Source organism: Trachurus japonicus, chromosome 9 (genome assembly GCF_045865225.1).
Source record: "Trachurus japonicus isolate A0001 chromosome 9, Traja_1.0".
Lineage (NCBI taxonomy): Eukaryota > Metazoa > Chordata > Actinopteri > Carangiformes > Carangidae > Trachurus > Trachurus japonicus.
Window position 1 is genome coordinate 14,730,100 of NC_140915.1, and position 14,649 is coordinate 14,744,748.

Sequence of the window (14,649 nt, forward strand, 5' to 3'; positions counted from 1 at the left end):
TCGCTTTGTCATCCCAGCAGTAATCACGCAGATGCCCCCACACCCACCTGCTAAATTACACTGCATGGCTCCAGGAAGTCGTGTAGCTACTGTAGCACACTCATTTACACCACCGGCCTATGCAAATGCAGCAGTTTGCACGAGCCGCTGCAGTTTCAGCCCTGCACCGGAGGCTATCATGTAATTTGATCGGACAACTTAGACGGGTGTTATTACTTCTGAAAAAAAAAAGATATGCATAAAAAACAAAAAGGACATAATAATGTGACATTGTCAGAGGTGCTAAGCCGGAGCTGAAACTGTGTGATACTCTCTTTATGTGCAATTTCAGGTACATTACAGCCACAATTTCACACCTTTATTTTAATTAAAGGTTGGATTCAGTTCATTCAGTACATAAATTATTATTGCAGATGATTTCAAGTTGAACTGTTTTTTGTCCCTATACAAGCTGATATATCCCTGTGAAAAGAGAAGTCACATTTCTCAAAATGATAGATTTGCTTGTAACGCGAGTGGATAATGTTGATGATTATTTGTTTTTTGCACACACACCTATCATTCTCAGCTTGTACTAGTGTCCTGGCACATGATTTATGGTTTGGCCACAGAGGAGGTGGTGTCACCCTGACAGGAAGCAGATGTAACCACCGCCGTCTGGTCAGCAGCGGCCACTGGGAAACAGCTCACACACACACACACACACACACACACACACACTCGTATGCACGTACACATCCACCAGTGTCTCGGTTAAAGCCACAAACCCTCAGCTCTCTGCATTGAGGACAACGTAACAAGTTTACTCACAGGGTTCATGGGTCCAGGTCTTCTCGTGGCAAGAAATAAAATAAGATAAAAAAACAATGTAAAGCAGATACATTTTTACTGAATCGTCTATATTACAATATCACACCAAAATAGACATGTGGAGCATTATACCAGTCTCTTAAAAATGAAAGTGTATCAAACTCAAAACTAAGCTATAGGGAGAAAATAGGCTACACACCAAACCTGGACTCACGATTAAAATAACATGACTGACATTTTGGTGCATTGTCTAGATGCAAACTGGGAAAACTCTTTGTTGTTTGACATCTACTAATCTAGTGATTGTGTCCTTTTCACTAGAGAACCGTAAACCTTGTGCAATTCTTTCTAAAAAAGCATGAGTCATGGTGCAAAACTGACAAACATCAAATGAGAGAACTTGATGATCTCTGAGTTTTTATGTGTTGTCATCTGACTGCTCACTCAGTGTGGTGGAGCAACAGTTTGTGGGATTTACGTCGTCTTCGCCAATATTTCATCGCAATGACCGTTTGTCTATTTCAATTTTTAAAAGTGGAAAAAAGATGTGTCTGCAGTGTTTTCATGCTAGAAATGTTCAAAAAATTGCAATTATCCCATATGAACACAATATATAGTAAGAGACTGAAGTAGTGTATTTCTTAAGGACGTGCAGCCTTGGTTAAATACGTTGTGTGCTTCGCTTGGCTCTTGCTGTCAATCAAAAGCAGCTGGTTGTGTCTGTGGTGAGAAATCATCTCGTCGAGACTGGCGAAAACCTGAGAAAGAGGGAGAGAAAAAGGGGAGAGAGGTTACCAAACCAAACAACTGACAAACATAACATAACATAATCCTGTTCTTGATGAAACCCCCATCCCACCCTCACCTCTTCGTTCTTCTTTCCCTCTTTTCCCAGAGCGTAGCCATGTGTCTCCACCAGGAAGCGGATGGGAATATTGTACACCTTCTGCTGGTAGAAGACGACGAGGGTGTACGGCTGGCGCGAGGTCTGAGTCGAGCTGTTTCGGATGAGGAAGGCGCCGTCCTACAACACATGAGGACAAATTAGAGGACAATCTGAGTGAAACTAATGAGAGTAAGTTTAGTTTAGGTTATTAGTTTATTAAGGGACAGTGTTCAATTACATTAATATTCCATCTGTAGTCCCTACACATAACATAAAAAATGAAAAAATACACAGAAAACACAGACCACAAGCTACTATACAAAGGTGATACATAGAATGACACAATTAGACAATAGACAACACTTAGACAATACAGAAACATGTATGAGGTAGGCAAAGTGCAAAGTGCTCATAGCAGCATGATTATGCATAGTAATGATAATAATAAATAAATATGGAAATAGTAAAAATAAAACATAAGAGTTGCAACAGTGGCAGACGTAATACCAACAATGGTAATTCGCAGTTACAAAAAATAAAAAATTACCAGCTATGGTAATAAGTAATGATGAAAAAAATTTAAAAAAAGAATGATTGGTGAGGTTATAAAAAGACTCTTGAACCTATCGTGCAGAGTGCAGGAAAGGAAAATGGGAAAAACAGATCAGTCGTGGAGGCCCTGAAGGCGTCTGACGCAAGTTTGGCTTTTGTTTGAGTTTTAGAGTTCAAGTGTCAGTGAGAACATGCACAAACACAAACAAGTTTCTTCACGGCCCGTGCAGCACCCTGGCCTTAAGCATTTGTATCTGCATGTAAATAAAAAAGTAATTGCACTTGAAAACAACCCCCCCCCCCCCCCGTCCTCCTCCTCCCATCATTATCTGCTGATTCACCATGAAGGAAAACATCAGACTTTACCTTGTTGACCCTCTGTAGGAGATCATCAGCTGTCTTTCTGTTGCAGTCTCCAGCAAACCACTCTTTACTCTGGGAGATGACAGGCAGGAAGTGTATCAGTTACAGAGATGTAATCCCATATTTAACAGTGGTGGAAAGTAACTAAATACATGTTTTCAAATATAAATATTCAAGTGGAGTTCTGAGGTGTTTGTATTCACTGATTTCACTCCCCTCTCTATACTTCGCCACATTTAAGAATAATATGTTAACTTTTTTACTCCACTACGATTATCTCACTTCTCAAAGTACTGTAAGATTGTATGTTAAACATCAAACAGTCATACAATACAGCCAGAAACCCACTGTCTACTTGAGGCCCTTCATAGTGGAAGATATCTGTGTGTTTTATTTGACAAACACAGTTTGAACCTCAAAGAGCTAAAATTATCGATTATAGAAAACGTTCATGCAGAGAAACTATCCATTTACTGACCCCATTACTTTAAAGGTCTGTAGGTTTAGTACTGCTGCATTAAAATGTCAAACAAATAACATTTTTAAACCAATAAACTATAAAGTCTAACATTAATGAATCAGTACTAATCAAATTATGTCATATATGACCTTATATCATCACTTGGGGCCAGGTTTTGATACTTCTTATTGCTGCTAATAAATGCCACTGTAATGAAATAATGTAACACAGTTGCATTTACGCTTTAACTGGAAGTTTTGAAAACTTCATGTTAGATTGTCTGTGACAGACACTGTACCTCATTCCCTGGTTCTTTGGATGGCCTCATACCACCATAGGAGGCTGGAAAACAAATAGAAGATATTTGAATTACATGAAGAGAAGAAACTATGCAACCCAACCCCCAAAATGATCATCGACATCCCTCAGGATTTAAATGAAAAAGTGTGAGCTTACCCCCCGGCTTAGGACCTGTCATAGGAAGATTTGGAGGGCTAGAATAAAGACGGGAAGGCTGAAGTTATACACTGAATTTAAATCTGATACATGCTCTTGTGAATGGAGTCGGTTAATCTCTCATCTGTTTCGCCTCTTACCTGGCTTTAGCTTCCTTCAGGCTCACAGGAAGAGGAGGCTTCACACTTGGGGTCGGAGGGGGGAGTTTGGTAGGAAACGTGGCCCGTCTTCCTTCAACTGAAGGAGCTAAAGAGGCGAGATATGCACTCTTCATCATCATCAAATTTGTGTTGATATTTGATGAGTTTTAACGAGTAAAGAAGATCTGCTTTTTACCTGTTTCATTTAAGGAAGGCAAGAGTGAATTCTGAAAAAGAGGAAAGAGATGTTACTAACTTAAAGCAGATATCAGTGGAATGTTTTTGTTAATATAAGTCCTAAATAGTCCTATTTTCCGTCAGCAATCACTTACATGAAGTATTTCAGCCTAAACACGAGTCTCTCCGTCACTCTGCTCTGCTGTAACCCGAGGAGAAAATTTTCCTTGTGGGATACAAGTGTTATCCAATGAGGGGAGAGAACGGCATGAAGGGCTGTGTGTGCAGCCAAGGGATGCGCGTGAATGTGGTGACGTAGCACGAGGACCAATTGATGCCTGACAAGGGCGGGGGCTGCTAACTCATGGTGCGTTCAAGGAAACTCGTACTTTGTGTTTTTCCTTCCTGTGAAGTCATACCAGTTCGATCTGGTACGAGTTCACGGGTCGGAAGTTACGAGTGGCCGTTATAGGGAACTTTCACAGACAACAGGACGGTAAAAACACGAGCTACGGTTACCTGGAACGCTACCAAGTCGTAGTTGTGACTTGAAGCTGTAACTTACGGTTTCAAAAGCCTGCCTTGAACACAGCATTAGCCGAAACGGCCGTGCCACTGATATCTGCTTTAACTTCCTACATGGGAAATGGTCCTATCATGGAAATACAGAATTAAACCGACAACTTTCTAATTCAGCGTTTATCTCACGTTTCACTTTAAATTAGGACGAAGCTTAGCATAAGGAAATGATAAGAGTAAGTCCAGAGATGAATAGACAGACACACTCACAGACTTGGCTCTGGGAACAGGAGGCTTCATCCTGCAGATAAAGCAGATGTTTAGTACCACTACCTCAACCACGTTTGAATTTTTCTGCTGATTGGACTGTGAAGCCAATTTTATCACAGGTTATTTCATTTTCAGTGCATATTGTCATTGTTTTGGTTTGGTGGTAGCATGAAAGCTGCTTCAACGAAAGGTGAGATTCACTTACATGGGTATGGGAGATGGAGGCATCGGCCTCATTGGCCCACGTGGGGGCGGGGCGCAGGCTGAGGAGCAGAGAGAGAGAGAGAGAGAGAGAGCAAATCTTAATTATCATGTTTTCCATCAAGTGGAAATGTAACCTAGCTGTCTTTGTGTGTGGTGGATATGTTGAAATAGTTGCTGGCAGACAGACAGACAGATGGTGCTTGTGAAATGGGAGTCAACCTACCTGCTGTTGGCTCCAAATACAGGTCATCATTATCTTCCTGAAACACAAGATGTGTATAGAGCATATTTATGTACGAACACAATGTGTAAAATCTGAAGAATTCCTGATCCTTGTTTTTATTAGGCAAGGCAAGGCAAGGCAAGGCAATTTTATTTGTATAGCCCATTTTTACAGTTTGTCTCAAAAGGCTTTACATGGCATCGTAACAACATCCTCTGTCCTTAGACCCTCACATCGACTGAGGAAAAACTCCATAGAAAACCCTTTTAACAGCTCATATCATTAGTTAACTGATATGAGCTTGCCTCTTCATTATGCATTTAGCTTTTGGCATTTGTGTGTTTATAAAATTCAGTTCCTTGGTGCAAGTGTCTCTGACTGAACTCATGTCTCAGGCTGCACTCAGATTTATCTCTGAATCCTCCCCTCGCCCAGGCAAACAGCAGATAATCGGCTGCTGAACAAGGCATCTACATTCTATGGGCGTATTACGAAACAATGGGCCACTGGGTACAGACACATTATAGGTTCCCCTCGCCTCGCACCTCCTACATAGGCCCGAGATCCGCAGACTGAAAGCAGCGCTGTCTGTAGGCATTTTACGCCTCTTTCAGTGACATTTTACAGGAGTAATCTGCAGTGTTTACTTCACACTGAGGAGATGAAGAGAGGTTGCACGATTGAAAGCACTATACAAAATATTACAGAAAAAGAAAAGAAAAACCTGAGTTGCCAGATCTGATTCTCTTGAAGTTGCTGGTTTTAATTGAAGAGGTTTACTGATTTGACTAAATTTGATTCAAAAGTTATGAAGGGAAAAAAGACAGATGTTGGATTAGGTTTGGCCAGCAGATGCAGATTATTAACAAAAACACAACCAGGACATCAGCACATTACTGGGATAGTTCACCCAAAATTCAAATTTCACTCATTATCTACTCACCCTCATGTCGACTAGAGCTGTGAGAATTTTCAGAGTCCTCCGTGCCTTCTCTGAGTTACGGGGGGGGGGGGGTCCGTGCAGCAGTATTTGTCCATATAATGGTTGTGAATGGATACCACTTTTCTTCGTCCAAAAAGACACACCAAAAAACATCCAAATACCTCCATACTGCTCGTCTGTAATGTCCCTCTTGTATTGAAGCCCCGACATGAGAAATTGTTCCGCCGGTCAGTGCGAAAGAGCAGTGAACCGAGACACTGGGAGCTTCAGCTACAAACAAGCTTAAAATATAGACTTATTTAATTTTTTCGGAACAATTTCTCATGTTGGGGCTTCAAAACAAGAGGGACATTACAGACAAGCGGTATGTAGCCCCCCCCACCCGTAACTCAGAGAAGGCACGGAGGAAAATTCTCACAGCTCTTAGTCGACATGAGAGTGAGTAGATAATGAAATGAATGAAATTTGAATTTTGGGTGAACTATCCCTTTAACCTGAGTCTGACATTTTGCAATAAAAAGAATGAGAGGGAAAAAAAAAAAAAAACTTCACTTCACAGATGCTCGGAGCCGTTAGTCCTTTGAGCCTGTGCCCAGTTCGACCTGTTCACTAATCCAGGCTTGATTGGCCCAACTTGGCTTGGTGAGAAACGGTTTCATCTGAATGCCATGATGGCCTGCACAGTTGTCCGGCCATCATCCCTGCTCATATGGTTTGATTTTTACTTAAAAAAAGGCCCTAATTAGCAAGCAACCCTTCTGCTAAAGAGACACACAAGAGCGCACATGAATCATCATGTCCCTCGACCCTCGACCTGTCCTGCAAAAGAAGAAAAACTCACCTGTTCCTCATTTGGATCCAGATACACATCTGAAACACAGAGGGGAAAATTTCACAGTGATATGAGGTGCGACCTCTAGTGGTGGCGAGAGGCCTCAGCAAAAAAAAAGTTAGTATAACATGAGAGTGCCTACAGTCAAACACACCATGAGCCACCTATTCAATTAAGTCATTAATCAATTCATTACTTAAAGGAGAAATCCATCTCTCTTTTCATAACACATTGTCAGTAACTAAATACAGTTACAGAAACACAGCACTTAGGTACAAGTTTGTGATACTTGCACAACATGTTTTGTAGTATTTCCATTTTTATCTACCATAATGTTTCTGCTCCACCGCAGTTCAGCGGCTTTGACTTCACTAAAATGTATATTGTATGTAGTTACTGGACTCTAAATAATAATAATAAAACTGAAAAAAAGATAATTATGACACATTATCTATATTATATAGGTGGCAGCATAAGATAAGACACGGGAAACATTTAAAAATGATTTCACCTTTACAAACTGCAATATTAAAGTGATGCAAGTCCTTCTACTTTTAGAAGTTTCCTGTATATTGTGATAGTATTAGTTTTGTAATTTCTGTTAATTCTGAAAAGCAGGAGTAGTGAGTACTGAGAATTTCTTCCACCATTAGTTATAGCCTAATATTCTTTTATGTGAAAGATATGAATGTATTCAGGAAATTGTAAAAACAAATATGTCTCCATGTATTGCACCGATGGGTTAAAAAGAATTTCAGGTAATTAGATCATGACCCCTGACCTTGCGCACATAAGAGGATGTGGAAATCATAACCTCTCCCGCTGAGACAGTGCAATAAGTAACTTCTTTATTTTTTATTTCACAATTTTGGCATCATTTAGCAGCTTGCTTGCTGACACACTAAGGTGCAGTTCAGTGGCAGGGCAGAAGGGGGCACTCTCTTCTTTGTTTCTGCTTCTTATCTACCCACTCCTTGTTGCATTTATGTATTCACTGTTGGAAACATTGAGGACAATACATTGTTGACTGTGCATTGTGTCATTTTTTCCCCCCAGTGACAGCAAATGTAAATTCTTTCATGGCGCGATTTTTTATCAAAGACCCATTTCTTTAAATAGAACATGACTAATAAAACAAATAGGGACGTTTATACCTCCCTCTCTCTGTCTATAGTCATTTTACAGTCTGCATGCTGCATCAAAAAGGGCTAATCTGTGTTATATGGTGGAGGGGGATTTCTGTACCTTCCTCTGTGTTGGGTGCAGGGACTGGAGCGGGTACAGACCGCACCGGCGGTGGGGGCATCATCTTGTTTCTCCCCGGCTTCTCAGTTCTGTCTATTTCAGGTGCTGGGAGGGGAAAAGTTGTATGAAAAATACTCAAGAGGGTTGGCATTTATATATATATATTAAAAAAAATGCAATGTAGCTTGTGCAGTTGCAGATGGATACAGATGGATGACTCACGTTTCCTGGTGTTGGTTTCGTAGCTGAAAGCATCTGCACGTTGCTGAGGCTTCTGTATAGTGAAATCATGTTGTTGTTATGACATCAAAGGTTACACTTCAATCACTCTTAACATCTCTTGACAGATACAGATACAGAGAGACACACAAACACATTATTACCAGAGCTTTTCCCGGCCTGGGTGGAGGAGCAGCTTGCCTCTGTGGAACAGCAGGGCTGGACGTCCTCTCTGCACAAAGTTGCATCAGTTAGCAGGAAAAAGTTCAGTCTTATATTGTCTCACTGATCATCTGTTTTGAACTATTTATTAACCCTATTGGCCACGTAATGACTCAGTGTTGTGTTGTGTTACCCAGGTAAACATTCTCCTCCACTTGTCTCGGTGGGACTTTCACAGCTGGACGCTCACATGGAGGTGCCTCGTACATGTCGCCCTCCTCATCGTCCTGCCACGAGAAGGTGTGAATATGAAACTGCTATAAAAGTGCATGCATGTTGTATTTTAAGAATATGAGCTCATTCATTCTCAGTTGTGGTTTCAGTCGAGTGAGACCATAGGTAAACCGACCGGAAGGAAGCCCATGCCATGTCTACATCTTACGGTATTTTGTTTACAGCAGTGTAACATTGGTAAGGAAAGTCAGTGAAAAGCCAAAGAGAAAAAAATATATTATAATTAAAAAAAGGGAGATCCTCCGCGCTTCAGCTTGACGAACTCTGGACCGGTGCGTCTCAGGGCTGGAGACGAGCAGTGGAGACAAAGGGAGGACGCTGGAGCACACGGTCAAATAATAAACATTTATTGAGGTGCGGCTGCTAACGGAGCTGTTCAGTGGACGGGGGGTTTAAATCCCGTGCCTGCATCTCTGATTGGGAGAGCAGGGAAACACGTCATATCACAACGGCTCACGTGATAGGCTACTACAGCAATAATATAAGTGTAATGAATACAATAAAGTTACAATGTATACAGGGACATGATTTCAATCAAGAGCATGATTAAATATACAAAATAGTAACAATAGTACAATAAGCCACGTAAGGGCACCATTCATAAAAAACAAGACAAATTCATCTCTTCGTTAAGACCATTTGGCTCCATGGTGTTTAGGGTAAAAATCCAGAAGGCTTCTCTCTGCAGGAGTTTTTTGATAATGTTACCACCTCTCGATGGTGGGATGATTTTTTCGATCCCCCAGAATTTGAGGGTGGCAACTGAACCATGTTTGGCCTGATCATAATGCCTGGCCATTGCATATGTCAGGTTTTTAGTCCGGATGGCATTTTTGTGTTCAGCGATCCTGACTTTGAGTTGTCTTTTTGTCTGTCCAACATAAACTAAACCACACGGACACTTCAACATGTAAACAACATGAGTGCTGTTACAGTTAATAAAGTTGTTAATCTTGTAAGATTTTCCTGTGCGTGGGTGTGTGAATGTTTTAACGTTAGATGTGTTGGAACAGTGAGCACAGTGGCCGCAGCGATGGAAGCCTGCAGGTGGAGGTGGAAGCCAGGAGGAGGGAGGCGGCACACGGCTGTCAGAGTGGACGAGGCGGTCCTTCAGGTTACGTGCTCGCCTGAAAGTGATGAGTGGAGGCTGTGCAGAAAAGTTCTTAAGGGATGGATCACTTTTAATAATATGCCAGTGTTTTAAAACAGTTTCTTTGATCTGACTGGCCATGGGATTGAAATTCGTGGAGAAACAGAGGCGAGGGGGTGATGCGGGTTTAGGTTTTTTAACCAGGAGGGCGTGTCTGTCGGAGCAGGATGCTCTCTGATAGGCTGTTTCAATCAACGAATGGGAATAGCCTCTCGCTCTGAAGCGCTCTCTCATAGAGTCTGCTTTGATGTTAAATTCTTCGTCTGAACTACAGTTTCTGCGGAGTCTTAGGAATTGGCCGGTGGGAATATTCTTGATAAGTTGTGTAGAGTGATTACTGTCTGCTCTGAGGAGTGTGTTTCTACTGAGAGGCTTGCGGAATATAGTTGTTTGCAAATTAATTATATATTATAATTAATTTAGATTTTTTTATTAAAAAGTCATCGTCTTCAGTAAAGCAATAAGGTATTCCCTCCCTGGAGCTAAAGGGAAGTGCATGGATGGATTATGAGACAATGGGCTGGTGATGACAGACATGTAAAAGGCCCAACAGCTTCTTTATCTAGAGGAACAAGTCCGGTCTAAAACTGAGGTTCTAGTTGTTTCCTGTCTCTTTTAAGTGTTTCATGTTCCTTTGATGACATTTGGCGTCATTTAGTCGTTGTTTTGTGTCTCTTTGTGCTTGTCTTCCGTCTCTCTTTATAGTGATTCGATTGAACACAAACACACACAGATTCAAGAATTTGTTGGTCTTTTTTACTCACAAACTCATCCTGAGGCCATGCAAACCCTGCATTGTTATCTGAAACACATCAGAGGTTGATTAAAAGTCATTCAGGAAAGAAACATCAACAGGGGGAAAAAAAAAAAAAAATCCTGTCATTCAATGGTGTGATTAAGTCTCACCTGTTCGTTTAGGTGGCGCTGGAGGTCCGCTGTGTCTGAGGTGGGGAGGGGAGCACATGTGAGAGGGGGCAGGGGCATCTTGTTTACAGTGCCGCAAAATAAAACAATTAGATTTTACTAGTGGGGAGTAACGGTATACTTACAGGTTCTTCAGTTTTCCGAAGAAGCTCTGAAAAACACAGAAACCTTTAGAGATTGATCAGACAAGATACTCTGATTTGCATTTCTGGCTAGAAATAACTTATTTCCAGGTGTGTGTCAGCTTCATCGTCAAGCCTGAGATAGTAAAACATGAGTACTGTTTATATGTAATACATAATGTATTGGCATAAATATTGAATGGTTAATATAATAGGTAATTTTCGACCCGTACTGTATGATACATTGTATGTAGATCAGAGCACACCCTGCTTAGATTTATAATTTGACAATAACATAACATCAAGCACTGCTTACATGAAGAAAATATCACATAAATTTAAACATAAATCATCATGAGTATGTTTAAAGCTGTTTAAAACTGGGTTTTATACTTATTGATCAGTTCTGAGAAGAGAAGAGCTATATAGGCTGTTGTTGTTGTCTCTGTAATTGTTGTGGAAAAGTACATTACATTACATAAATTACAACATCTACATTTATGTGGCATCTTTAAAGGTCAAAGGTCAAATGTTCTTTATTTGTCATTTCTTGTACGGTGTACACAAGATGAAATTGTGTGCTCCTAGATTAAAAGCAGTGCAAAAAAATCTGAACATTCAGATAGAATAAAAGCATACAAAATAAAATCTCATGTTAATTAAAAAGATAATAAATAAATACCATTTGTAATAATAATAATAATGACAATAAAAAAGCAGCAGCAGTTAAGGTAAAGTGATTAAAGTGCAGCAACAGTTCCTAACAGCCATTCGACAGTGCGCTCTCAGAGTTCAGTGCTCTCACTTTAATCATTTATAACTTTGCATATTCATATTAATAAATATAAAACAGCATACAGACATATGATTTACTATTATAGGTTAAATTAAAATAAGACTTTTGACCCCCAGAGTTAAAGTCACAAGTTCCACAGTAGTAGGTAAATAAAGTTATCAAAACTAGCTCCATATTAAACACAACAATATTAAAGTGATGCACATATTTCTATATCAATAATCATGATCTAACAAACTATGATACATACATTAAGTACTTTTACTGTTGTTATTTGTACTCAGGTATTACTACTTGTACGTAAGTTAAAGAACTGAGTTTTACCCCCATCACTTATCTTTGTGACCTTTTATTGCTGCTGCGGTCAGTTAAGAATCGATGCTGTTTTGAAGCACAAACTCCTCAACGTCACAAGTGAAATCACAGAGAAGTAGGCTACATGTGCAGGGATGTCACTCTCACTCAGGTAAAGCAGGAGAAGGTGGAGATTTAAAAACAAAACAAAACAAAAAAAAATACTTTGAGCAAAATCAGGAAGTGGAGCGGCGGTAGCTATGTGTTCCCAGCGCCGGGCAGCCATGGAGGAAGTGTTGATGTAAAAGTAAATGATTATAGACAGACAGAAAGAGTGAGAGAGAGGAGAGGAGAGGAGGGAGGGGTGGGGGCTTGAAGTGTTTTCACCTTGCACAGACTTGCGCACCAAATGTGAGAAAACAATTGATTTTCCGTTGATAAATTGGGATCAGGTGAGAGGTGATGAGAGACTGTGCCGTTTACGACCTTTATCTCTCACTTTAACTCCAAATATATACAGCAGTATCTACATTTCAGGGCTAGTGTCAAGTTACCGTGACGCTGTTCTGCTTCAGTTCAGACACTAGAGTTCGACCGCTCCGTCTGACTCACCTCTCTGATAGCAAAGTTATACCTTGTGTTAGACAAAAAAGCATGTTCGGCATCAGTGGCTCAGAGAGTGAAGAGCAGGAAAAAGGAAAGAGACCGGCCGCCATGAAGTGAAATCTGATGCAAACGAGGAGAAGACACACCAAGCCTCAGACAATAGAAACACTGTATCTATGTTATCACTGGCAATTATATTAGATATGAATACTTATGAGCCATAATAATATTGAATTCTCACGCTTCACTTATTCTCAGATAGCCTGTATGTGCTTAAACTCCACTGATTGATGTTATTTTTCAGCTCTCACTTCTGTGTTACCTCTATTTCCCAATCTTTATTTATATTTTTCTTGTTAACACACAGGGAAGTCCTCCAACCACGTGACATTTATCTGCATGAACTCTTGACACTAGTTTTTGGGGGGGGTGGTGGACTCCCATCAGACCAGAATAAAAAGGGTTGTGTGGCCACATCAAGCTGTTTCCATGGGGGTTTTTTGGAAAAAAAACAAAACAAAAAGGTCTGCCATCGTTCTGAGGAAACGTGTCATGTTCAGCCCTCAGTGCGAAATAAAAACACTAAATCTTTCCTGTGACACGCCAAGAGTTTCTCGAGAAATTCAGCTGTCACCGCCCCAACATTGACACACTGATTCTTGTTATAAGATGACTTTATATTTCTAACTGCCTTAAACATTGCAGCACAATCTCTCTGAGAAACAAACTACTTACAGTACTGCATGACCATGTTTTCTGACAGATAGACGATAAAGACTCTGAGATAAAATGAAATGATGTGGCAGGAAAAGTGACGTCTGACACCCCGCAACAGAAAAACAACGTAGGCTACGTATGTATGGATTGGATTTCCAATTCATTTTTGATAAAAACTTTGAAATCTGTAACAAAAACACACACCAATTGATCTAAGTCTCTCTCAAAACTTACACCTGCGCCACACCTATGAGTTCATAATGTATAAATACAAATTGTGTCCAACTCTACAGTCAAAATCCAGGTAAATTAAGCAGAACTGAACTAAGTTGGAGAAGAAACACACATGAAGAAGGACACATGTCAACAGGAAGGCTTGACAAACTTTGTGAACTTTAACATTACTGATGCCCGTAGGTGTGTTACACTAATTACTGTGTACTCTGTTAACACTTAGTTGTCTGGGTCGTCTTTGCTGTTGCTGCCTTCACACTCCCACACAATCACAACTTTAACAGTGCAGCAGCTGCCATCACATCTTTTCCCCCCCGAGTCAAAACTCCAGTAGAGAAAAATGCTATAATGATAAGAAGCCACTCCACTAAAGCACTCATTGGCTCCCAACACTGAAACTCAACCACCACCGACGACGACAACAACCGCTCACTTCCTCCTTGCATCCACTCAAGAGTTTGTAGACTGACTGTGAAACTGTAAAATGTGACAGAAATAAAATAGTAGTACTTTACCATTGTCATGATTTGGGGTCGGTTCTCACAGCTCAAGTCATGAGGAAATGGCTTTGTTTCAGTTCTTGTGGATGCAAATGGTTTTGGAGATTGAAAGCGAGCGATACAGAGAGAATGTGAAGAGCAGCTCTAACTGATCTCATTTGCATTTCCTAGCTGTGTCAGTGTGGCAGCTTCACCTGCTGGCTCTCTACCTTTAAAAGAGCTGCAGCCAATGCACAGCTCAAACATGGCTCTGAATTTCCCTACGGCAAACGCTCACGTGACCAACTGGATTTTTATATCATTTGACACAAATGATAAATAACATCTCTTTTGTTTTTTTATTTCATCTGCCATCAAAAGGGGAAATTAATTATTAACTTTTAATACACACACACCACCAGCCACCTGCATATAGAGTCATGATGTTAGGTTGTCAGTTTATTAGGTATAGCTACACCTAATGCAGCCTCTAAAATGACCATACAGTTGAAACAATGCCTCTTTAGATCAGTTCCTCAAAAAGAGTGAAAAATAAAGGATCTGTTACACGT

At 40.5% G+C, this 14,649-nt stretch overlaps 1 protein-coding gene across 1 annotated transcript; it reads right to left on the minus strand.

The window, feature by feature from the left end:
- Positions 1 to 1,358: 1,358 nt before the first annotated feature.
- LOC146981141 (SH2 domain-containing protein 6) lies at positions 1,359 to 14,317 on the minus strand. Its single transcript, XM_085788126.1, has 19 exons — positions 14,114 to 14,317; positions 10,955 to 10,980; positions 10,812 to 10,846; positions 10,670 to 10,707; positions 8,655 to 8,748; positions 8,464 to 8,531; positions 8,303 to 8,354; positions 8,081 to 8,185; positions 6,845 to 6,873; positions 5,061 to 5,097; positions 4,839 to 4,896; positions 4,634 to 4,664; positions 3,864 to 3,894; positions 3,668 to 3,773; positions 3,528 to 3,565; positions 3,370 to 3,413; positions 2,615 to 2,683; positions 1,676 to 1,834; positions 1,359 to 1,568 (listed from the first exon to the last, which is right to left on the minus strand). The coding sequence occupies exons 1-19, from the start codon at positions 14,120 to 14,122 to the stop codon at positions 1,452 to 1,454; spliced, it is 1,146 nt and encodes a 381-aa protein (XP_085644252.1). The 5' UTR covers positions 14,123 to 14,317; the 3' UTR covers positions 1,359 to 1,451.
- Between the last annotated feature and the right edge of the window lie 332 nt (positions 14,318 to 14,649).

Bases quoted from the DNA above. Each gene is read 5' to 3' on its own strand.
- LOC146981141 (XM_085788126.1), bottom strand. The intron at 10,847-10,954 runs GTAAGTATACCG...TCCCCACCTCAG, and splicing joins TTCGGAAAACTGAAGAACCT to ACACAGCGGACCTCCAGCGC. The intron at 3,895-4,633 runs GTGAGTGTGTCT...CCTCTTTTTCAG, and splicing joins CTGTTCCCAGAGCCAAGTCT to AATTCACTCTTGCCTTCCTT.